Source organism: Phacochoerus africanus, chromosome 8 (genome assembly GCF_016906955.1).
Source record: "Phacochoerus africanus isolate WHEZ1 chromosome 8, ROS_Pafr_v1, whole genome shotgun sequence".
Taxonomy (NCBI): Eukaryota; Metazoa; Chordata; class Mammalia; order Artiodactyla; family Suidae; genus Phacochoerus; species Phacochoerus africanus.
Genome location: NC_062551.1, coordinates 6903460 through 6928514, shown reverse-complemented (window position 1 = coordinate 6928514; position 25055 = coordinate 6903460). Strand labels below are relative to the sequence as shown.

The 25055-nt window shown below is 46.1% G+C and overlaps 1 protein-coding gene across 1 annotated transcript in view; it reads left to right on the top strand.

The window, feature by feature from the left end:
• Positions 1-25055, top strand: part of GAN (gigaxonin) — a 60729-nt gene that overhangs the window by 22905 nt on the left and 12769 nt on the right. The window contains exons 2-9 of the mRNA XM_047790090.1: positions 7832-7946; positions 10261-10611; positions 12671-12888; positions 13241-13362; positions 17352-17464; positions 19002-19151; positions 20042-20178; positions 20439-20567. Coding sequence (XP_047646046.1) covers positions 7832-7946; positions 10261-10611; positions 12671-12888; positions 13241-13362; positions 17352-17464; positions 19002-19151; positions 20042-20178; positions 20439-20567 — 1335 coding nt within the window. The remainder of the gene's footprint in view (positions 1-7831; positions 7947-10260; positions 10612-12670; positions 12889-13240; positions 13363-17351; positions 17465-19001; positions 19152-20041; positions 20179-20438; positions 20568-25055) is intronic.

Below are 25055 nucleotides of genomic sequence, written 5' to 3'. Positions count from 1 at the left end.
TTTCTGACGTACTTCACTTAGTATGAGAGTCTCTAGTTCCATCCATGTTGCTGCAAATGGCATTATTTCAATCTTTTTATGGCTGAGTAGTATTCCATCATAGTTACAATTTTTTTTAAAATAAATTTTATTGGAATAAAGTTGACTTAGAAAGTTGTGTTAGTTTTAGGTGTGCAGCAGAGTGAATCTTTTACTGGCTTAGTGAATCCATTCCTTTTCACATCATTTTCTCATATAGGTTATTACACAAATTTTTTTCTTATGCTGAGAATTTTTAAGTTCTGCTCCCTTACAACTTCCAAATACACAATATGTTATTATTAACTGTTGTCACTGTGCTGTATCTTACATCCTCATTACATTTTTATCATACTTCGGAAAAGAATCACCTGAGATGGATTAGAAACACAAAACACATATGGATAGTTTGAGAAGCATCACGTGACCCCCTGCTGCAGAGTGGTCTGCAGACCAGCCGCATCTGCATTGCCCGAGAGCTTGTGCCGAATGCAGAACCTCAGGCCCCACCATGGACCCTCTGAATCAGGACCTGCATTTGACAAGATCCCCAGATGACTCGCGCAGATGTGCAAGTCTGAGAAGCTCTGCGCTTCAGTAGCATTGGACAGATGAAACTGTCAGAAAGTTCTTCCTCACGCTGACTCTAGTTCTGCTTCACTGTATCTGAGATCCTGTGACGGCCCTTCAAATATCTAAAGACTGCCGTCAATTCAAAACCTTCCTTTACAAAGAATTATTGATCATGTGTTCTTTGTAAACTGCCAGGCTAGGTGGGGGTTACAGTGATAAAGAGGGCTCTGTCCCCAAAGAAAGGAGAGAGGAAATGTGATTTGTACGTGAATACCATCGTAAGAGACAGAACTGGAGTTACCACTGTGGCATACCGTGTTAAAAACCCGACTAGTATCCATGAGGATGCGGGTTCGATCTCTGGCCTTACTGTGAGCTGCAGCTTAAGTCACAGATGCAGCCAGCAGCTCCAGGTCCAATTTGACACTAGCCGGGGTACTTCTGTATAGCTCAGTTGCAGCCCAAAAAGCACACAAAAAAAGAGAGACAGAACTTGATGGTCCCATAATATCAAGTGCTGGGGACATTTATAACAGGAGAAATTATTTCTCCCTGCAAGGTGAGGGTGGACGAGCAGCCTCTGGCAGGAGGGAGTGATATAGGGACATGGCACTCAAACTAGTCTTTAGAAGGCAGTAGCAGTTGAGTTGTGTGGATGACATTAGGAAAGATCAAAAGCCGGGTAGGAAGATGGGAAATTTGGGGCAAAGTGTAAGGGTCTGAATTTAAACCATAATTAAAATAAAACTTTGTAACTTCACTCTCAGATGTTTAGAAATTTCAGTAGTACAATGACTCATTTTTCTTGGGCTTTGAAAAGGCTTACCTTTTATAGAAGTCTGAAGTGGTCAGCGCTCATCTTTAAAGGAGTTTAGTGTTTTGTTTTGTTTTCTGTCCTCTTAGCCATTGTCTCCACTCTGCTATCTGTGGAGAGAAACCCGTACTCTTTGAAAGGGATCCTTTTTCATTGTGAAAACATAGGATGGTACAGTTGACCCTTGAACAATGTGAATTTGAAATGCACAGGTCTACGTATGCATGGATTTTTAAAAAAATATTTCGAGTTTACTTTTACACTGATTAACTGGCAAAAAATCCGCATGTAAGTGGACCTGTACAGTTCAAACCCATCTTGTTCAAGGATCAGCTGTACATAGGCCGAAATTGATTGAATCTGTGGTTCCTGATATGGAGCGCAGACTCTGGGACTTGAGCATCTGCAGATTTTGTTATCTGTGTGGGTCCTGGAATCAGTCCCTCATGGATACCAAGGGATGGCTATACAGTTGTTTAAAAAAAAAAAGTCACATTGTTGCAAAATAAAAAGGGACACAATGAATGGTCCCCTGGTCAACGGCTTTGCCCATCAGCCTGGCTCCCTCCTCCTACTCGGTTCACAGCCCACAGGCAGGCCCAGCCAGCTCGTGCTTGAACAACGCTAATTCTAGGTGCTGCTCCTTTATGTGGAGCATCTGCCTTTAAATAGGTTCAAGGAGTTCCCGTCGTGGCGCAGTGGTTAACGAATCCGACTAGCAACCATGAGGTTGCGGGTTCGGTCCCTGCCCTTGCTCAGTGGGTTAAGGATCCGGCGTTGCCATGAGCTGTGGTGTAGGTTGCAGATGCGGCTTGGATCCCGCGTTGCTGTGGCTCTGGCGTAGGCTGGTGGCTACAGCTCCGATTCAACCCCTGGCCTGGGAACCTCCATATGCCGCAGGAGCGGCCCAAGAAATAGCAGCAACAACAACAACAACAAAAAGACAAAAGAAAAAAATAAATAAATAGGTTCAAGACTCTCAGTCTGTATCTCATCAGGAGAAAGAAACGACATAGCAATGTGAACAAGGGAAGTTTAATATAAAAAATGTTTGCCTACACCAGGAGATTGGGAGTAATGAAGAATTGGCTAGTAAACTCTAAAAAATAAAGGAATAGCTGATATAAGGAGCAGCCACCACCCCCATGACTGAGGTCCAACTTTATTGGACAGGACACCGTCACAGCTCACTGCATGGCAGAGCAACCACACTGGTGGAATTTGCTTGAAATCAGCCCTCAGGAACTTGCCAGACTTCTACCCTCTGAGGGGTCTGGGAAGGCTGTTGGCAGGGAGGTATCTCCCCAGGAACAGGTCCCTGCAGAACTACCTCCAGAAAAGCTGCAGGGTGCTGCGGGTGCTGTGTACTCAGGAGCCCAGGAACTCCATTTGCCGCAGGTGCAGCCCGAAAAAGCCAAAAAAAAAAAAAAGAGAGAGAGAACCCCATAATATCATGTGCTCTCCTCCCCCTGCAGTGTCCGTCCAGCACTCTCTACTGAAAAGCTTAATATCCTGCCATTAAGGAAGGAAGACCCCTCAAAAGGCTCAGGTCCGTTTTCACGGAGCCCGCAGAAAGGGTGGCTTTGGAGCTGAGAGGCGGGAAGTTGCTGACGAACACAGCGGCTGAGAAACACGGGCAGTCACGACTCTGGAGTGAGACACTCCCGGAAGATACATCTGCATACGATATGTTTTAGAGCCAAATGTTAATGGTTTGGGTGCCATTCTTGCCACTTACACTGTTTTTCTTTCTTGACTGAGAATTGGCTGAAATTTTTTCCTTTACTTTTAAGAAAAGGGTCAGTCATGTGTAAACCTAGGGTGCAGCAAGCAGAAAAGAAATGCCTTTAGAGTTAAATTATTAGTGGAGTAGAAACTGCAGAGGCAAGAAAAGCTGATACGGATCCCAGGTGGGGCCAGAGTTGTCTAAATAGCCTAGACCCCTTCACACGCGTTGTGTGTCCCATCATCTCTTCCTCCTAAAGGTCTGCCAAGGCCTCCCGCTGCCCCGCAATAGCCCGGCTTCCTTCCCTTGGTCCACAGCGGTTACCCTGGAATCATCCTTCCCCATTCCCTGCACTGCTTTCCTGTGCTGGATCGTGTGTTTTTCAGTCCAGAATCTTCCTCTTTCTTGCCGTTTGTTGGGGCATTTTTTTCCAACAGCCTTCTGAGAAAGGCTGCATGGGAACTCAGTCGTTTTGAGACTTTGTATAGCTGAGACTGTCTCTTCTGTCTTGACATTGGATTGGCAGTTTGGCTGGTTATAAAAATCTAGGTTGGAAATAATCTTCCTTCAGAATTTCGGAGTCATTTCCGCATTGCTGTCTAATGCCATTTGGAAGTATGAAGCCGCTCGGATGCCCATTCTTTTCCGTGTAACCTGATTTTCTGTCGGGAAGTTCATAAGAATGTTTCTGTTTGCAGTGTTCTGGGGTACACGGATGACGTGCCTTGGAGAGGGGTGTCTTTATCCCTTGTTGTGAGCACTTACTTGATAATCTCTTTGTTGTGTGAGCATTCCTATTTTTCAGATGTTTAGCCTTCCAGAGTAGTCTTTTGGTTTTCTTAACTTGTCTCTCCTATTTTCTTCCTTTACCTTTTTTGCTTTCTTTTCTGGGAGATTTTTACAACTTTTTATTTTGACATTACATTAAAATTTTTTGTAGCCCTTTAAATTTTGTTGTTCTCTGAGTGTTCCCTTTAGGAACATCCTATTCTTTTCTTCTTTTTTTTCTTTTTAGGGCCACACCTGCGGTGTGTCAAGGTTCCCAGACTAGGGGTCCATTCAGAGCTACAGCTGCCGGCCTACACCACACCCACAGCAATGCCAGATCTGAGCCGAGTTTGTGACCTGCATCACTGCTCACAGCAACACTGGATCCTTAACCCACTGAGTGAGGCCAAGGATTGAACCCACAGTCTCATGGTTCCTAGTCAGATTGTTTCTGCTGCGCCACAACGGGAACTCCAAGCATCCTATTTTTATTTCACGAGTTTAAAATCCTCTCTTTTCACTTTGGGAATGTTAATGAGAAGTTTTCTTTTTTCCTTGACTTTTCATCCTGCATAATCTGTACTTCTTCCAAGCTGACTTTTTTTCTCTTGGTTTTGGTTTCTGTCTCTTCTTTGTCAGACATCTGTTGAGTCCTGTTTGTTTGATTTTAAGTGTAGGGCTCTAAAGTAGAGTTTCTTAACCCATGTGCCAAAAAAAATTTTTTTGTAGTGTGTGAAGATGCTGGGCTGGCCCTCAGAGTGGCTGGATGGGATCTGGGGAGGCTGGGTCACCCTGTCCATACCTGGCCTGCACACAGCCTCATGTGTCTACCCCAGAGTCAAATTATATTTTCTGCATGTGGTGTGACATGAAGTTTCAGAAGTGCTCACCAGAATATATGGTGAGATCAGAGCCCGTGGGTTGGGCTTACTGATGTGGGTTTCACTGTTGCATGCTCCCGCTGGGTCCTTTTCTCCACGCAGATCTATGCCCATATTTTTTTTCTTTTTCACCACCCTTAGGCATATGGAGTTCCTGGTCCAGGGATCAGATTCAAGCTGCTGTTGTGACCTATACCACAGCTGCAGCAATGCCAGATTCTTTAACCCATTGTTCCTGGCTGGGGATTGAACCTACGTCCTGGTGCTGCAAAGATGAAGCCAAACTTGTTGCGCCACAGTGGGAACTCCTGTCCCCTTATCTGTAGCTCTTTTCTTTGGCGCTGTTCACATTCTCTAAAAGAGTCATCCAGCTGTTTGCCTGAAGAATATAGGTCTGGCTTGAAGTATTTTAGGAGGAAAGTTGTGAAAAAAAGGACTGATGATCTCAGCATTCAGTGTGTAAATACTCTCTCAGTGTTTGGTACAGGGCACCTACCCCCAGCTGTTCCTGCTGTCTCCCTGTCCAGAGACCCTTCCTCTGTTTTAGACTCTTCTGAGTGTGTCCCCTGTCTTCTGCTGGAGCTGGGAAGCCTTACTCTACGGGGCGGGCAGTCGTGTAGCTACATGGAGCAAGGGTCTGGGAACGCGCTGTTTCCTGAGGCTCTTCTTTCTCCAGTTCTATGCTCAGCTCGTCCTCCACCTCTCCGCCCGCAGCTGCCTCTTCCTCCCAGTTCTGAACCTTGTGTCTTAGCTTTCCTCGCTGCTAAATCAGGAGCATCCTTGAGACCTTGGGTCAAGTGCCCGTTCTTAAACAAGACACAAAAGGGCACTGACTGTGAAAAAAAGATTCCTTTTTTTTCCCTTCTTTTTTGGTTGTACCCACAGTATTTGGAAGTTCCCAGGCCAGGGATCAAATCTGAGCTGCAACTTCGACCTATGCCACAGCTGTGACAACACCAGATCCTTAACACCCTGCGCCACACTGGGAACTCCAAAAAACCATTCTTCAAATTGTTCATCACCTTAAAAAAAAAAGTGTCAATTCTGCCAACAGTTTAATATCAAGAATATAATTAAGAACACCTCCACTTCAATATGAAGAAGGCAGATAACCTGACTAAAAATGAGACCAGAACTGAAGGTGTCTTTCACAGAAAACACATGTGGCCACTGACCTATGCAGCTGTACGGCACCTGGGTAACGAGGGGACTGCAGATCACAGCCGTCGCATGAGACCGGGTTCACGCTCTGGATGGGCAGGATTTGGGAAGCGTGACAGTGCTTCCTGAACTCGAATGTGGTAGAGCTGGGAATCCATGGATTCTCTCACACCACACTAGGCTGAAAATGGCTCAACTGCTTCGGAGAATAATGGCGCATTATCTCATACTTGGGAGAAGAATTTAGCTTAATTTACTCCAGGGATACCCCCAAGAGAAACTCTTTGGCATGTATAAGGATAGTCATGGAGTTCCTGCTGTGATGCATTGGGTTAAGAATCTGACTGCAGTGGCTTGGGTCGCTGCAGAGGTTCAATCCTCGACCCCAGTGTGGTAGGTTAAATGAGCGAGCATTCCTGCAGGTGCAGTTAGGTTCAGTCCCTGACCCAGGAATGTCTATATCCTACAAGTGCTGCCATAAAAATAAAAATTAAAAAATTTAAAAAAAGAATAAGAAGTTGACATAACATTGTGAATCAACCATAATATATAAAATAAAAATCTTTAAAAAAAAAAAAAAACAAGGAGTTCCTGTTGTGGCTTAATGGTTAACGAACCCAACCGTATTCTGACAAGGATCCCTGGCCTCGCCCAGTGGGTTAAGGATCTGGCGTTGCCATGAGCTGTGGTGTATGTCACAGACGCGGCTCAGATCCTGTGTTGCTGTGGCTGTGGTGTAGGCCGGTGGCTACAGCTCCAGCCTAGCCTGGGAACCTCCATATGCTGGGGGTACAGCCCTAAATAGACAAAAGACGAAAAAAAAAAAAAAAAAAAAGAATAGTCACAGCAGTGCTGTTCACAATACCAAAATCCTGGAGCCACAGCCCAGGGGTCCGTCACCAGGAAAGTGGCATATTCGACGGCAGAAAGAACAAAAGAACCAGTATGATATGCAGCAGTATGAGTGACTCTTAGCAGTATAATATTAAATGAAAAAAGTTAGCACCAAAAGATTACAGACAGCATGAAACACTTTTATATAATTAAGAACAAGTTAAAATTGGAGTTCCCATTGTGGCTCAGCAATAAATTAACCCAACTAGTATCCATGAGGATGTGGGTTTGATCCTTGACCTCCCTCAGTGGGTTAAGGATCTGGCGTTGCCATGGGCTCTAGTGTAGGTTGCAAATGTGGCTCAGATCCTGTGTTGCTGTGGCTGTGGTCTAGGCCAACAGCTGTAGCTCCAGTTTGACCCCTAGCCTGGGATCCTCCATATGCCACAGGTGCAGGCCTAAAAAGCCAAAAAAAACCCAACAAAAACCTGAAAATTGTGTATATACATTGATTATCAATAAATCTACATTATGCTATAGCATATATATATTTCATGGATACAAAACTAAAAGAGAGCAAGGACAAATTGAACCTAGGATTTAGGGTGATAGTTATTTCAGATGGGGAGGCAGAAGAATCAATTGGTGGGGAGGATGGTTTGGTTAGAAGCAGGTTATTGTCAAGATTGTAGCTTTTGTTTTGGGTGGTAGATTTGTGGGGTCCTTGTTACAGTATTGAAAATAATTAGATAATTAAGTACATGGAAAAAATAAGCCTAAAGGGCCTGGGGTTCCCAAGGTCGAGTAGAGATCCTTGCTGACGTGGACCTTAGCGTTTTGGGGGTCTGTTTCGTTTTGATTTTTAAGTATCGCTCTGAATCCTGGAACAAAAGCTTTGTCGTTGAAAGTCATAAAAAATATATTGATCCGAAGGTAACAAATGTTCTCCGTGGGATTCGTATGCTGATAAGTTTCATGTGCTTTATATTCAGTGCATAATATTTCTAGCTATTTCTGTTTTTTCATAGAAATTTTACATTTTTTTCCCTTTCTTAGGACAAAGTTAAACTATAACCCTCCAAAAGATGATGGATCAACCTATAAGATTGAACTTGAAGGGATATCGGTAATGGTTATGAGAGAGATCCTGGATTACATCTTCAGTGGGCAGGTATGATGAGATGCAAAGGAAGGAGGCCCGAGTCGAGGGTCTTCAGGCCCAGGGTGCGGGTCTCCCCCCACCCCCTCTGTGGCCCAGCACCCCTGCCGTCTCCATCTTCCGTCGCAGTGTGCTTGGCCAGGGTCTCCCGCAGGACCTGGCGCTACATGCATTCTTCCGGGCCCCTGCCGTTGAGAGCAACGCAGACCGCGTGAGGTCTCAGCCAGATCCCAGGTTTGGTTTCTCCCGCGCCCAGTCTGGGTCGTGGAGACCCTGGGGGGCTCCCTTCACTGCCGCCGTTTTGTTTCCACGTCCTAATTCCAGTCTTGCTTTGTGCCCACACCCGGGAGCCTCCTTGAGCAGGGGGATTCTTTTGTAGAAATGAGACTTCCAGCCTCACGCAGTGACAGGCCCCTGTGTTGTCTTCACGATGCCGCAGCAGGGCTGCCCCTGCTCCACCTGCATTCTTTCTTTCTGACTTTCCTTGGCTCTCTGTACCCACTTACATTTCTGGGGATTTCACGAAACCCACGGAGGAAAGTGAGTGGTGACCAGTGATCCTTTCCTCTTCTTTCCCCTCCTCCACCCCTACCCCCCCCCCCCCGCCCATTTATGTGATTTGACGTCCAGCATGAGGACGCTCTAAGAATCATCTCAGGTGTCAATTAGGAAGACATTCTGATGCCTTACGTCTGATTACGTGAGGGTACCTTTTCTTCACTCCTTTTGAAGGCTCGCGTCCTGCTCTCACTTTATTCCTTCTTGCTCCTTCTTATTTCCATTTTCCTTTTTCACAGGCTCTGTCTCCTCCGTACATACGCTGAGCGTACTGCTTACTTTCTCCAAATATGCATTCTGTCCAGAGTCAGACTCTGTGATCATCATCCTTTTTGGAGGTTTTAAGTTCACTTCATGGTATTATCACTTTCTCTTTTCTCTCAACATTAGGTGGTGATTGTGTGGAAGTTAGGTTATGTGTATGAAAGTTAAAAATGGATGAATTTAAATCACTTCGGTGACAGCCCTTAAAAGCCTGGAGGCGCTCTGTGGCATCACAAAACCAGGCTTAGAGCCCCCTCTTACATAACTTACAAAGTCGGTTCAGTGGCAGTTCTAACATGTTAGGAGCCGATAAGAGCATATTCATGTTCAGGCTTGCATTTGAAACTTGAAATGTTATTTACAGATTGACTTCTATATTTTGGTCCCAATTTCAATTAACTATGGTTTAAAAACCCTAGTTGCAGTGTAAGTTGTGCGAAAGTCCTAATTTGGCAGTTTACTTTACACAGAATTCAGTGTTTTCTTCCACATGCCAGTATTCTCATAGTCTCTAGCTGTCGGCTCTCCTCTGGCTGAATTTAATATATCATGTAAATGGGACGTTCCCCCTCATTTGCAGCTTCCTCAACACACTTCTTTCTGATTTTGTTGCTCAGAACGGAAGTACCGGCAGTTGTACTTTTTCATTTAAGTCTATGGTGCAAAGTGTGGAAATCACGGTACAGTGTTTCTCGCTGTGCTTCTCTGTGAAATCCTCCCTCACATTTCCTAACGGCCGATAGGTACCCATCCTTGGGGAAAACCTGGACCATTCGTGATGGTGGCAGAATTTTAGGGGCCTGTTTCTTTATGTTGTCTTGCTATTGCGTAGAGAAACTGTGAAGTGGGTGGAGGAAGAAGCATCCATCAGAAAACTGAGGAAAATTAAGGAAATGCCCACAATGATTTTTTTTTTTAATCTTTGTAGGGATTTATTCTAGAAAGCAGCTTTGAGACCTGATTGTGTCTGCTGCACCAAGTGCAACGGGTGGCCTTCAGAGCGAGGCCCCCAGGCCCTCTGGCGCCCCTTCTCTTCAAGGGGCCATGTGCTCTCTTTCACATACCATTTGGTCGAAGGGCTACCTTTATTTGAATAGAGGCAAGAGTTTCATTAGTTGAGGTGCTTGCATTTAAAGAAATCATGTGTGGTTGACCGTAGAATGCAGGGCTCCCCATTTCAGTCCTTGAAGGTTTTTCTCTAAGTGTGGCCGTGAGCGCCTGCACGGTTCACCTTGGGAGGGTTATGGGCACTTCACGTCGGTAAGTCGAGGGAAGGCCTGGGGCAGGTCCACCAGCCACGCACCGCCCATCCCGTGGCGTCCCAGGGTGCCGTGGTGCCCGCCGACTCCTCCTGAAAACAAAGTCGAACCCCATGAAATTGCCAACTTCCAGTCGTCTTTGACCTGCAGAAGTGGAGCTTTCATGTGGTTCAGCCCGGTAGATGGGTGGTTTGGCTTCTAAATAGAGACGCTCGAGTATAACCCTCCTATGCTGATGCTCACAGATCCGGCTGAACGAGGAAACCATCCAGGACGTTGTGCAGGCCGCGGACCTGCTCCTGCTGACGGATCTTAAAACTCTGTGCTGCGAGTTTTTGGAAGGCTGCATTGCTGCCGAGAACTGCATCGGCATCCGAGACTTTGCACTTCATTACTGCCTGCACCACGTCCACTACCTGGCCACGGAATACCTGGAGACGCACTTCCGAGATGTCAGCAGCACAGAAGAATTCCTAGAACTGAGTCCTCAGAAGCTTAAAGAAGTGATTTCTCTCGAGAAGTTAAACGTTGGCAATGAAAGATACGTATTTGAAGCAGTCATTCGGTGGATAGCGCATGACACAGAAATAAGAAAGGTACCCGGACAGTACAGCGTGGTCTGACTTTCTCTTTCCCCTTACATATTCATTTGTTTGTTTATTTTTTTATGATGTTTTATTTTTGGCCTCACTCATGGCCAGGGATCAAACCCACACCACAGCAGTGACCTGAGCCACAGCACTGACAACGCCGGGTCCCTAACCAGTAGGCCACCAGGGAACTTCTCTTTGTTTGTTTTTAATCCAAATTCTGGCAGTTTTATATTTCTCCTTCACCTTGAAAAACGTTTAGAGTTGTGATCTCAAAGGTATCCTGGAAACATCTTCCCCTAGGATCACTAAAGCAGCTAGTCTTTCAGACCAGTCTCCCAAGGTCCATGTAACCCATAACAAAACAATGCAAGTATTAATACTTAAAAGCAATATAATATCCTTTGAATGCTCTTTTTTTATTCTCTTTTTTGGCTGCCCAGCTGCATATGGAGTTCCCAGGCCAGGGATCAGAGTTGAGCCACAGTTGGGATCTGAGCCACAGCCACGGCAATGCCAGGTCCTTAACCCACTGTGCTGAGCTGGGGATCGAACCTGCATCCCAGCGCTCCCAAGATGCCTCTGATCTCATTGCACCACAGTGGGAACTACGGCATGTTGCTTTTAATGGGAACTGTGTTTCACGCTTAAGCTGAAGGGTACAGAAGTGCGCCGGGTGTGCTCCTGACCCCACCCAGCGTTCAGCGTCCTTCCCTCCTACGGAGTCGCGCTAACCCCGCAGGGGCTCCGACGCAGGAGTGGGGTGAGAAAAGAGCACAAGGCGTTCTGGCAGAGGGGTGAGGGGCGTGGGCGCTCCCTGGAGTGATTGGCGTCACCCAAGGAGAAAGCAGGAGAGTCCTCGGGAGCTTTTGTGGCAATGCAGTTCCAAATAGGAGGGTTCTGGGAGTGACAGTCTGGGAGGGTCTTAGGGAGTATCAGGCTCATGATCCACCCTGTTTCTATGTTGGAGGAGGGAGCCAAATGACAGGGCTTTAAGTCTAATATTTGTACATTAGAGACTAGCTCCAAATACTGTATTTAAAAATGAAGAAATGTATTAGGTTTCAGAGTGGCTTTTATTTAATTAATTTATTTATTTATTTTCATTTTTTCCTTTTTAGGGCTGTACATTCGACATATGGAAGTTCCGTAGGTCGAACGTCAGGGGTTGAATTAGAGCTACAGCAGCTGGCTTACGCCACAGCCACAGCAACACCAGATCCGAGCCGCCTCTGTGACCTACGCCACAGCCACAGCAACGCCAGATCCGAGCTGCATCTGTGGCCTACGCCACAGCCACAGCAACGCTGGATCCTTAATCCACTAAACAAGGCCAGGGATCAAACCTGAGTCCTCATGGATCCTACGTGGTCAGGTTTGTTAACTGCTGAGGGAACTCCCCAGAGTGGGTTTTAAAATCCATAATTATGGAGTTCCTGTTGTGGCTTAGCAGGTTAAGAACCTGATTAGTATCCCTGAGGATGCAGGTTCAGTCCCTGGCCTCGATCAGTGGGTTAAGGATCCCGCATTGCCAAAAGCTGCAGCATAGGTTGCAGTTGCAGCTCAGATCCTGAGTTGCTGTGGCTGTGGTGTAGGCTGGCAGCTGCAGCTCCAATTTGACCCCTAGCCTCAGAATTTCCTTATGCCATAGGTGCAGCTGTATAAAGAAAAAAAATGCGGAGTTCCCGTTGTGGCTCAGTGGAGATGAATCCGACCAGTAACCTTGAGGTTGCAGGTTTGATCCCTGGCCTCACTCAGTGGGTTAAGAATATGGTAAACCAGATAGTGAAAATGTCTCGACATTAATATTATAGAAACAATGTATTATTAATAATATTATTGAAACTTCACAGCGGTGCATCACATGTAAATCCGGAGTGATGCTATTGCACATTAAGCCTTTTTATCAGAGCCGTGGGAGGTAGAAGGGAAAGGCTCCCGGGCCCGCCCCCCCAGGGCTGGCCCTGACCACCTGCCTGTTGAGCGATTTTAGTTGCCACGCGTCAGAAAACGAAAAACTCTGAAAACTGTCGCACTCTTGCGTTTTCCCTGCCCGTGCTTTCAGGTCCACATGAAGGACGTCATGTCAGCACTCTGGGTTTCAGGGTTGGACTCCAGCTACTTGCGGGAGCAGATGCTGAGTGAGCCGTTGGTCCGCGAGATCGTCAAGGAGTGCAGCAACATCCCACTCAGCCAGCCGCAGCAGGGCGAGGCCATGCTCGCCAGCTTCAAGCCCCGGGGGTACTCGGAGTGCATCGTGACCGTCGGTGGCGAAGAGCGGGTGTAAGTGTGCCCGTGCGTGGTTTCAGAGAGAGATGACGGTGTCAGGAAAGAGGGATTTCCACGCAAACAGGAATTCATAGTGTGTCTCAGTATCTACAGCATATTACTGGTAGATTTTTTAAGTATATGTTAGGGACGTCTCTTGTGGCACAGCGGGTTAAGGGTCCTGAGTAGCCACTGCAGCAGCTTAGGTCGCTGCTGTGGCACAGGTTCAGCTTTCGGCCCAGGAACTTCCGCGTGGCCAAAACCCAAATATTTTAAACATCCTTTAGAGCAGTACAACTAGTCATGGTTATTATGAGCAGAGCTCCCCAAGCCACATGAACTGCTAATCGACTCTTTGTTTTCTTAGTTCACGGAAGCCAACAGCGGCGATGCGATGCATGTGCCCCCTTTACGACCCTAACAGGCAGCTTTGGATTGAACTGGCCCCTTTAAGCATGCCGAGAATTAACCACGGAGTCCTCTCAGCAGGTACCATGCTGTGATCAACTTTACTTAACACAAGATCAAGGAATGTGGAGTTGCCCAGTGGCTCAGCACGTTAAGAATCCAGCATTGTCACTGCTGTGGCTCTGGTCACAGCTGTGGCATGGCTTTGATCCGTGGCCCGGCAACTTCTGCATGCCACGAGCACAGCAAAGACAAACAAACAAAAAATAAAGGAGTATGTAATTTCAGGGTTGTGCAGAATGACTCAAAACCTTTTACAGGCATTAAAAGATTAGGGAGTTCCCGTCATGGCGCAGTGGTTAACGAATCCGACTAGGAACCATGAGGTTGTGGGTTCGGTCCCTGCCCTTGCTCAGTGGGTTAACGATCCGGCGTTGCCGTGAGCTGTGGTGTAGGTTGCAGACGCGGCTCGGATCCTGCGTTGCTGTGGCTGTGGCGTAGGCCGGTGGCTACAGCTCCGATTCGACCCCTAGCCTGGGAACCTCCATATGCCGCGCGGGAGCGGCCCAAGAAATAGCAACAACAACAAAAAAAGACAAAAGACAAAAAAAAGATTAAAAGATAAAGATTATCCCCCTGTGGTGACATTTCCAAAGTAGCTCTAGGTTTCAAGACTATGGTAAGAAGAATGTCTGAGGTCTTTATTGCTCCCATTTTTGCCCCTGTTTTTGAGACTCAGTGGCTCTTACCACCAGCTGGCTGTATGATCATACCTGAAATGCAGAATTTCTTTGAGCAGTGATGGTCCCCCATCTTTGAAATTCATGCAGCTTAGAATTACAGCATGTAAATATATCCAAAATAAAAGTGTCCTGTAAAAGCAGGCATTTCCTATGAGGCTTGAGAAGATATTACTTAAATTATTTACGGCTTAAAGTTATTTTACTCCAGAAAACGTTGAGCAGAGCTCCATGTTATGCACAGTTTTCACTCCAGCAGGTGATGGAAAGGTCAGCCTTGCTGTCCTTCTCCTCCTCATGTTGGATCTGCCTTTGGGTTCATTCCACAAGTGCCACCCACTTCATTCTGGTTATTCTCGGCAGTCTTCCGGGAGTCCTTCTTTTAGGGTCTCTATTTGCCCACTGGCATTACCTTAACAGTTTTATGTTACACCACACTGTGCCCCATTTTAGAAGTGGCTGAAGCTGTTGAATAGAAGTGGAATCATTTTATAGGTTCCACAGTTATTGGAGTTTTTATCAGTAATAATCAGCAGGATGGAGTGGGTAGGCAACAGGAGATGGGTCTGATTTCCTTGTGTTTTCTCAGAATTCCTTAAATTTTCCTCCCATAATGTGTACACGTGTATATAATTTTCACACGTGCACACCTACCAGAGGAATTGGCATTTCAGAAACGGGAGACAATGAAGAGAGGAATTGTGTCCAGATTGAGTAGTTCCTCTTTGTCCAGCCTGTTCCTCGTTTCTTCTTTTCTTGCCTTTTTTCAAAAGAATTAATTGACTTTTTTTGTCATTCAGTTTTTTTCCCTCTCCACCAAGTTAGAAATTATATTCTTTATCTATATTCCTTTGAAGGTTACCTGAGAAACCACAGCCTCTTTTGTTAGGTTAACAAAGTCTAAAAGTCAATCAGTACATTTAGACTCTATTTTTCACGTCCCACAGTTCTACAGAATCAAAATATATGATTACTTATGTGTAAATATCTGTATGCATATGTTTATTACTCTGTTTGAGATACATATGTAGAGGTAGTATTTGTTTAGCTTCATTCTCATATTTACCACTTTGTTTTTCCTTCTTACTCAAACTTTCCAGCTTGGATCGTCTTCCTTCTCTTTGAAGTTCATCCTTTTGAATTTCCTTTAATGTGATTCTAGTGGTAGCAAACTCTTTTTGCTTGTTTGTCTGAAAATGTAATTATTTTGCCTTCATCTTTTAAGGATATTTTTGCTGGGTATAAACTTTTAGGTTGGCATCTATTCTTGTTCAGCACACTGAAAGGTTTTCCACCTACCTCTGTTAAGTCAGTTGTCAGTTTAAAATTGTCTTTTGGAGTTCCTGTCGTGGCACAGTGGAAACAAATCTCACTAGGAACTGTGAGGTTGTGGATTCGATCCCTGGCCTCGCTTAGGGGGTTAAGGGTCCGGCGTTGCCCTGAGCTGTGGTGGAGGTCACAGACGTGGCTCGGATCTGGTGTTGCTGTGACTGTGGTGTAGGTCGAGGATGCGGCTCGGATCCCCTGGGTCTGTGGCTGTGGTGTAGGCCAGCAGCTACAGCTCCAATTAGACCCCTGGCCTGGGAACCTCCATATGCTGTGGGTGTGGCCCTAAAAAGACAAAAGACAAAAAATAAAATAAAATTGTCTTTTATCTGGGCTCTTTTTGTCTTTGTTGTTCTGCCTTTCACTACACTGTGCTTAGGTGAACATTTTATTTGAAATTTTACTGCATTTGGAGATTGTTGATCTTGTTGACCCTGTAGCTTGGTCTTTTCATCAAGTCTGGAAAATTCTTATTTATTGTGTATTCAGATGTTGTCCTTGCTCCGTTCTCTCCCCGCGCTTTTGGAAGTCAGATTAAACATGGCTAGACCTTTTTACTCCATCTTCTGCTTTCTACTTTCTTTTTGTTTTATTTCTCATATTTTTGCCTCCCCATATTGTCTTCTTTATGATTTCTTTTGACTTAATGTTGCATTTAATGAATTCTCTCTGTGATGAATCAGCCACTAAATCCATCCATTGAAAATTGTATTTTGTTTTTATTGTTCCTATTTCTAGAAATTCTCTTCATTTCTTTGCAATCTGCTATGTCACCTCTGTAGTCCCATCTATATAGGGTTATCGTCAAATATGTTTTTGATTTTTTAAGCAAAGTAAGCATTATTGTTTTGTCATATTTCTGATTACTCCAGTATTTGAAATTTGAAATCTTTATAAGACTAATTCCTGTTTTCTGCTTCTGCTGGGTTTTCTTCATAGAGTCCAGTTTCTTTGCATACCTGAATATCTTTGGCTGGGTACTGATCATTTTAATAAAAATTATTTGTGGGAATAATATGATGTTCTAAAATCTTAGAATGTTAGGAACTAAAATGTAGATAAAGGTACTTCTTCCATTGACATTTTCCATGGTTTCTGCCAGTTGCCTGAAAACACTGCTAATTTGTAACCACTATGATAAATCAGATTCAAATTGTGAGATCTCCTAGACAAGCAAGGAGACTTAAATCTGGCTTCTAGCTCTGGTTGGCCTTCATCCTGAGGGTCAGAACTTTGGAGAGGTCCTCCTGCCAGAAGCCACTCTGTGGAACTGGGATTTAGATTCTGTCTCTTTCATCCTCTCAAAGCCGTTAAATGAAAATTTGGTTTTTCCCGGAGTGCCAAATGCTCTCAGAGCAAAGTGGTTTCCATGCATGGGAACCTCTCCAGGGCCCATATCTCCCTTGAGTTTTGCCATATTGTCTCCTTGGCTTCTTCTCCTTTAAGAAGACTGTTTTATTTTGAAAGTGTTTTTCTCTAGCTAAATTGCTATGTAAAACATTTTCAAAATAAAATAGTCTTGAACAAGAGTTGACAGAATAACCTAAAACACCATTCCCCAGAATGGGAGGTTCAAAATGACTCCTGGATCCTGTTTGGAATATAAAGTGCACTCAGGTGCTGGATCTGAATGTTCCTGGGGTCTCGAATGTGTGGGTGGGGGCTTTGGTTCAGACGCTGAGTGAGAATCACAGAGGCCGGGGAACAGAACCGATGAACTGAGATAACCCAGGGTTGCTTGGTGACTGCTGGGCGGTGTCAGTTCTTCCTTTAAGCTGCAGGGTAGTGGGAACCCACTCAGAGATCCTCAGAGAAGTGTATGGCCAGTGACTCACCCGCCGGCTCTCCCGCCAGGGATCAGGCAGAGTGTGATGATGATCTCAACGCTGCCGTCGGGAAGTTGCCTCGCGTGCCGTCTCTCCAACTGGCATTTCTGTCTGATGCGAGACAGGTATTGAAAACTCACGTTTCAACTCTCTTGCGTATTTCCTTTGATTTTTGCAGAGGGATTTTTATTTGTGTTTGGGGGCCAAGATGAAAATAAGCAGACCCTGAGCTCAGGAGAAAAGTATGACCCAGATGCAAATACGTGGACTGCATTGCCACCAATGAACGAGGTAAAATACTGGTTTTAAAGTTGGTCGATGTTTCGTTTTTCCCTTTATCGCCTTTGTTTGCTTTGCATTTGAGTGTAAGAAGAGAGGTGCTAGATAAAAAAGAGTGAAAGAAGGCCCTTTGCAGCAACACGGATACAACTAGAGGTCCTCATACTAAGTCAGAAAGGCAAAGACCATAGGACATCACTGCTGTGCGGCATCTAAAATACAACACTCGTGAACCTGTCAGCAGAGCAGAGACAGACGCACAGACATAGAGAACAGACTTGTGGTTGCCTGGCAGGAGGGAGGGAGGCGTGGGATGGACTGGGAGTTTGGGGTTGGTGGATACAACCTGTGACATTTCGAATGGAGAAGCAGTGAGGTCCGGCTGCATAGCACAGGGAACTCTCTCTGGTCTCTTGAGACTGAACATGATGGAAGCTAACGTAAGAAGGGGAATGGACTTGTACGTGTGGCTGGGTCACTGCTGTACAGCAGACACTGGCGCAACATTGAAAATCAACTGTGCTTTAATAAAGATAATTAATCAAAAAGAGAAAAGAGCAGAGGTGGCAGCCCTGGCGAGCCCCCGCCTGCTGTGCCAGTGCCCCCTCCACACTCTGGTCTCCATGCCTGCCCCTCGGTCAGTCTGACCTCCTCACGGGGTCTCCAACTCATGAGAACACACTTGCCTTGGGACCTCTGCCAGGTCCCTGCGTGCCCCGCTGCCTGCTTCCTTCGTGTGGTCCGTGTGGCTCCTTGGTGAGGCCGCCCCCCAGGCCTCAGCGCTCCTGTCCCCTCCCTGCTTTCCTTCGCTTCGTACCTCGTAGCATCTTCTCACATACTCGGTCTTTCTCAGTTGCTCACGCAGACTTTGCGAGGGCGGGGGTCTTGTCTGTCTGGGAAGTGCCCCCTTCAGCACGAGAGACGCACTGGGCACTAAGGAGACGGTGTGGGCGTAGCAGTTAAGCGTCTGGTGTTGTCACTGCTATGGTTCAGGTTCGATCCCTGGTCCGGGAACTTCCACAGAGAGGTGTGGCCTAAAAAAGAACAGGAAGTGGTGTGAATGGGCGTGTGAAATACTGCGGTGCTGTCGCTCTGGGCAGCAGCCTTCGCAGGATTGAGGGGACCTGTCCCCCTTCGCCTCTCCCAGCCACGGGCAGTCCTGTGCTGTGGGTCTGACTGGGTTCCACACATCAGCTCGGAACCACCTGACTGCCCCTTGCTGTACAAAGATCACTGCGTGGAACCAGAAGTAATAGTTCTTTTTCTTGTCGTCAGCTCTCGTGAGTAAAAGTAGGGGTTCTGCCGTGCATTTCCCCATGCATGTCACTCCCTTGTTCTGGGAAATTCCTGGCCTTGGCTTCTCTGTCAGTCGTGGTAGAAGAGTGCACGGCTAGGGAACTCGGAAGTGTTTGAGAGGTGGTTTTGAGCCGGGTGTTTCTTGGCTAGGATGCTGGGATGTCAGGACGTCTGTGATGTTTATCAAGCGTATGCCTGTCAGCCTTCAGTCTGCTAGTTGGCCTTTGTTCCAAGCTCTGTGATGTCTTTCCAGGCAAGACACAACTTCGGAATCGTGGAGATAGACGGAATGCTGTACGTCTTGGGGGGAGAAGACGGTGAGAAAGAGCTCATTTCCATGGAGTGTTACGACACTTACTCTAAAACCTGGACAAAGCAGCCTGATTTGACCATGGTTAGAAAGGTGAGAACTCTTATCTCCTGATGACTAATTCACACATCGGATTTTAAAGTTGCCGTTGCTTCGTTTCCTACATGGGCCTTTTAATACCACTGGGGTGGTGAAGGAATTAACCTTACAGAATTCGTCCCCTGTCGGGCGCCCGCCCTCATGGTTACCAGCCACGCGCCATGCTGGGCAACAGCGTGTGAGAGGGTTGAGTGTGGCAGGAGGCTTGGGCAGCACTGCCGTGTCCAAGGCCTGCGCTCGCTAAGTGCCGGGTGAGCACACGAAGCCAGGAAGGAATCGGCTCTCCCAGACCATTTTTCTACTCATCCTGGGCGACGGAGGGGGGCCCGTGAGCAGTGCCGTTGCCCACTGAGTAAGGTGGAAACAGATGGCTCCCACGTTCGCCGTTGAGAGCTTCGTATTGTTTATATTCCCCGGTGGAGGCCGGAGACGCCGCATCAGGCCAGAGCCTTGTCCGTGCCCAGGCGGTCTACACCTCACGTACTGGGGTGTGCTCACCGTATGATTTCTCACTGTCTGCACCCCGTCAACCTAATTATTTGGGGCAGGAATTAAGTGGCATCCTGCTCCATGGAATTGACATCTTGGAATCTTCAAATAGTGGTGAAAGAACAGAGACTAGAAAGCTCCTTTAAAAATTAGCATTATTTACTTAACTCACGTAGTGGAAGAGTATTAGATGGAGTTCATCCCTTTCCGAGGATTAGCAGTGTGTTACCTTGCTCTTCTCTTTTTAAAACCTCGTGTTATAATAATGGAAGGTACCGTATTTCTCTGTTAGGAGTCGGACCCTTTTGTACACAGTGTGCTTTAGCCAAGCGAATAGTCTCCCGTCTCCTTAAATATTAAATGTTGCCCCCCCCTCCGTTGGTTTCTCCGTTCAGATCGGCTGCTATGCAGCTATGAAAAAGAAAATCTATGCCATGGGTGGAGGCTCCTATGGAAAACTCTTTGAGTCTGTGGAGTGTTATGACCCGAGGACCCAGCAGTGGACGGCGATCTGTCCCCTGAAAGAGAGAAGGTGAGAGGGCGGAGGGGGGGGGGAACTGCGCAGAGTCCCCTTCACCTGGCTTTGGCTTTTCCCGTCTTCCAAACTGATCTTTTGTTTGACCTGGCGTCCGGTTTAGAGAGCATTAAACGAACAGTCCATTTCCTGGAAAAGAAAGACGTGCATGTTTGTGAAACACTGAATGTTGCTGAGCTAAAACAAGCGTAGGAGGAATGAGGGACTCGGGCTGTGAGTTGTAAATCCAACACCTAGTGTGCTGTGTGGCCTTGCAGGTTTGGAGCGGTAGCCTGTGGAGTAGCCATGGAACTGTATGTGTTCGGGGGCGTCAGAAGTCGCGAGGACATCCAGGGGGGCGAGATGGTGACTTGCAAGTCGGAATTCTACCACGACGAGTTTAAAAGGTAACTAGGAACGGATGATGCAGCTGCTGCAGTTTTTTTTCCTTATGCTCTCAAAGTCTTGTTTTAGCGTTACTTAGTTTTGTTTCAAATTATTTCATTGAATTTAATCTGTTCATGTCTAATGCATACTAGGTATTTATTCAGTGACTTCAGAAGTATTGGTAGCTTATAGGAAAGTCATAGAAAAATGTTTCTAAAATGTAAATCAGACCTTGACACTTTTGATAGCTTTTAGGAGAAACTTTAAACTCCTTAACTCAGCATGGATGGCCTTTTGTGATACGGCCTTTGTCCACTCTTTCTGCTATTATTCAACCTAGATGCTTCACTTGAGTCCCACCGAGTGATTTTTTTTTTTTCCACCAAAACTTGTTGTGATTGTCTCAGCTCTGTGCTCTTGTACTGTTGCTTTTGCCAAAATTTTCCCTTCCCATGTTTATCCAGTTAATTTGGCGTCTTCCAAAAACTGTTGAATTATCACTACCCAGAGAAAGCCTTCTTGCATCTCCCAGTCTGTCTTAGGCTCCTTGGTCTGTGGTCTCCCAGCATCGCTCCCTCAGATGGGGATTGTTTTTTTTTTTTTTTTGCCATTTCTTGGGCCGCTCCCGTGGCATATGGAGGTTCCCAGGCTAGGGGTCGAATCGGAGCTGTAGCCACCAGCCTACGCCAGAGCCACAGCAACGCGGGATCCGAGCCTCGTCTGCAACCTACACCACAGCTCACGGCAACGCCGGATCGTTAACCCACTGAGCAAGGGCAGGGACCACGCCCGAAACCTCATGGTTCCTAGTCGGATTCGTTAACCACTGCGCCACGACGGGAACTCCCAGATGGGGATTGTTAACCGAAAGCTCCTTCGGGGCGAGTTCCACCTCCGCCAGCTTTGCGTTCTAGCTTTGGCTCATACCTGGCCTGTATCAGACACTCAGTGAATGTGCTGTCAGCGATGCTTAAAACAGCAACAACAGCCTGCCGTGTACGTCTTGTAGAGTAGGCAGCATCCTTCCAACCCCCTCACTCCCTCCGCTGACACATTTGATCGTTGTAGCCACCGAAGGGTGTTTTTATTGGAGTCATACGGTCACATCCTACAGGGAAAGTGCTGTGCTGAAATGAATCTCGTGGTAGCATTTCAGCCGTGTTACCAGAAGAGGGCACCATAATACAATGTTTAATTTCATGTTATTTTAGATGAGGGCAAACGATGGGCAGTTACTAAGATTTTAGAAATTGATATAAATGTTACCTATTACCGTGTATTAAATTTAGGATATTTGCATAGCTGTTTTCTTTCCTTCAATTATGGGAGACAGACAATCTTAGGGAAATGTCTTAGACAAACTGAGAGCAGTTTGAGGGCACTTCTGGGGTGGGGGTCAGGAGCAGAATTTCAAATACTTTTCTACAGCCTCTTCCTCAGTGTGTTACTGTGAGGGCTGACTGTGCAAGCAGTGAAGTAGTGTATTAACTTCCTGCCAAATGAATCTCGACACAGTCTGCCCAATTTCATTAACAAGCAGTGGTCAGAACGTTTGGTTTCTGGGGAGATACTGATATAAGCCTTTCTCGTGATGCCTGCATTTCTGTTTGGACAGTGTGAGCCAGAGTGCTGTAACTTGCTGCTGGAGGAATCAAGGTTGCTTATGGTTTTACCACTTTCTGTCCCTGTTTTGATTGTCCAGGACTGAAATCTGGCATAAAGTTTTCGTTCTGCCCTTGCCATGCTGTAAATTGTTTAGAACCTTTAGATTTCTATCCGGTTGTTTCATGTGACTAGTTGATGAGCTTTAGATAGACGTGTATTCCTCAGTGGCAGGATTAACCCATTTGGGGATCTCTGCACTGCCTGGACTGGGGTGACTATTTGCTTCCCCGGGTGAGTGAAGTTTTAATATTTTCTCAGTCCCCCACCCCTTCTCCTTCTGGGACACCTGTAATGCGATTAGTACACTCCATGTTGTCCCAGAGCTCTTTTAAACTGGCCTCATTTTTCTTCATTCTTTCCACTACTCTGTCTCTCAGCTCACTGATCCATTCTTCTGCCATATATATGTGGCAGAAGAATATATATATATTATATATATATATATATATTTTTTAATTTTAGGGCCGCACCCACAGCATCTGACAGTTCCCAGGCTAGGGGTCAAATCAGAACTGCAGCTGCCAGCCTACACCACAGCCACAGCAACACGGAATCCATGTTGCATCAGCGACCTACACTGCTGCTTGCAGCAACACCAGGTCCTTAATCCACTGAGCAAGGCCAGGTATTGAACCACATCCTCATGGATACTAGTCAGGTTCTTAACCTGCTGAGCCACAAGGGGAACTCCTTTTTTTTTTTTTTTTTCTGTTCTACCTCATTTGGTCTACTATTTTTTTTTCTCTTTTTGTCTTTTTTGTTGTTGTTGTTGTTGTTGTTGTTGCTATTTCTTGGGCCGCTCCCGCGGCATATGGAGGTTCCCAGGCTAGGGGTCGAATCGGAGCTGCAGCCACCGGCCTACGCTAGAGCCACAGCAACGTGGGATCCGAGCCGCGTCTGCAACCTACACCACAGCTCACGGCAACGCCGGATCGTTAACCCACTGAGCGAGGGCCGGGACCGAACCCGCAACCTCATGGTTCCTAGTCGGATTCGTTAACCACTGCGCCACGACGGGAACTCCCTGGTCTACTATTGATTCCTTCTGTGTATTTTTCATTTCAGTTACTGTATTCTTTAATTCTATTTAGTTGTTCTTTTTATTGTCTCATTCTTTGCTTTTAGTTCATAATTGTTAAACATGAGTGTTACTTCTTTTCTGTTTAAAAGCACTTGCAAGTAACATTCATGTGTCTTTAGTTTTGTTATTTTCAAGCTCTCTAACGTTAGTTTACAAATAGAATAAAGAAAGCTTGATTTCTGTTGTCATGGTATAGGATTCCTTTTTAGATAACACAAGCCCCATATATAACACTAAGGGCCTGTATTAAGTCACTTAACACATTGATTCTTGAGAACAACCCTCTGAGATACACGTACTCTTTTGATTCCTGTCCTGCACATGAGGAGACCAGAACACAGACGGGTTAAGTAACATGTCTGAAGACACACAGGTAGCAGGTACCCGAGCTGGAATTTGAACTCAGCTGTTCTGGCCCCCGAGTTCCACCTTTTCAGCTACCACATGATACTGCCTAAAACATACAGGCTTTCCCATAAATACCTATTGAAGAGGGAAAAACCATATGTAAGTAGTTTCTTTCTCTCAGGATCAGATGTTTCCAAGTATGTGACATTTGCATACTCTAGAAACCATTGCCAGATGATCCGTCTGCATTAGATTGGAGACCATTTATTGTTTCTAAGTAATCTCTTGTCTTTCCTGTCTTTGTTCCCTATTTTTAGGTTAAAACTTTCCTGGAAACATGCCTTATCTTAATATTTTCTATGTTTCTGACTAAAAACAAAACTATTTGAAGGAAAGCAAAAAACTGCCATTATTTATACCAAGTCATAGTCGCAACTTGATATATCCAGAAAGACGCTGTCTCTTTCTGTTCCCTGTATCCCTGTTCTCTCACTAACACGCCGTCCTCCTGGGGGTCTGTATGCAAAAGAAAAAAAGGCCGTCCCGGATTCTTGCCGATGCTTCACATCTCATGAGTTGCCAGTTGCCAGGTCTTTTTTTTTGAACTCTAGGGTTTTTCACACATACCCACGTGTCCTCCTCTGCCCCTGCCCCAGGGCGCTCACTCAGTCCCAAGGGCTATGTCACTAGCCTGCTAAGCAGTCCCTCTAAGACGTTTCACCTGCCTACACTTGGGAGAGCTTACTCTGACTTTGGTCGTTGGCTTCTGATGAAAATTCTTCCCGTTTCCCCGTTGCTTACCAACGAGAATATTGAGCCTCCTACTCAGGCCCCTCCGTGACCTGAAGCTGAGAACATGTTCCACCCTTTTCACCTTCTTCCTCGCGTGGGTTCTGTCCTCCCGCTCTCTTCACACAACCATCCTGTGTCTTCGTGCCTCTGTGCGTCTGCCCGGCCCATCTGCCCTCCGCCTTGCGTTTTTATAGAGAAATTGTGTTAACAGTCAACTCCTGTCCTTTCGTCTTTTGATGCCCAGACGTGTAATTGAGGAGACGTCTTTGACCACCGGCCGCATCCCCACTGTGTGGTTCTCTGACCTGCGGGTTGGAGACCATTCTGGTTCAGGGGTTTTCCTGCAATATTGGGAAAACCAGAAGCAGTACTGCATCCTTGAAGAATGTGCAGGCCCTTAGTGCCACCATCAAAGACTTGGAAATGCAGGCATGGTGTTACCTCTTATATCCCCCTTTAATTCACTGAGAAAAGTCAGGGGGTTTTCAAAAATATCTGTGTAATTTCATAAACGTAATTGCGTAGTTAGGCTGATTGCAGGCTCAGTCCCATGTACAGGTTTTTTTGGACTGTTTTTTGGGGTTTTTTTTTTTTTTGTCTTTTTAGGGCCACACCCATGACA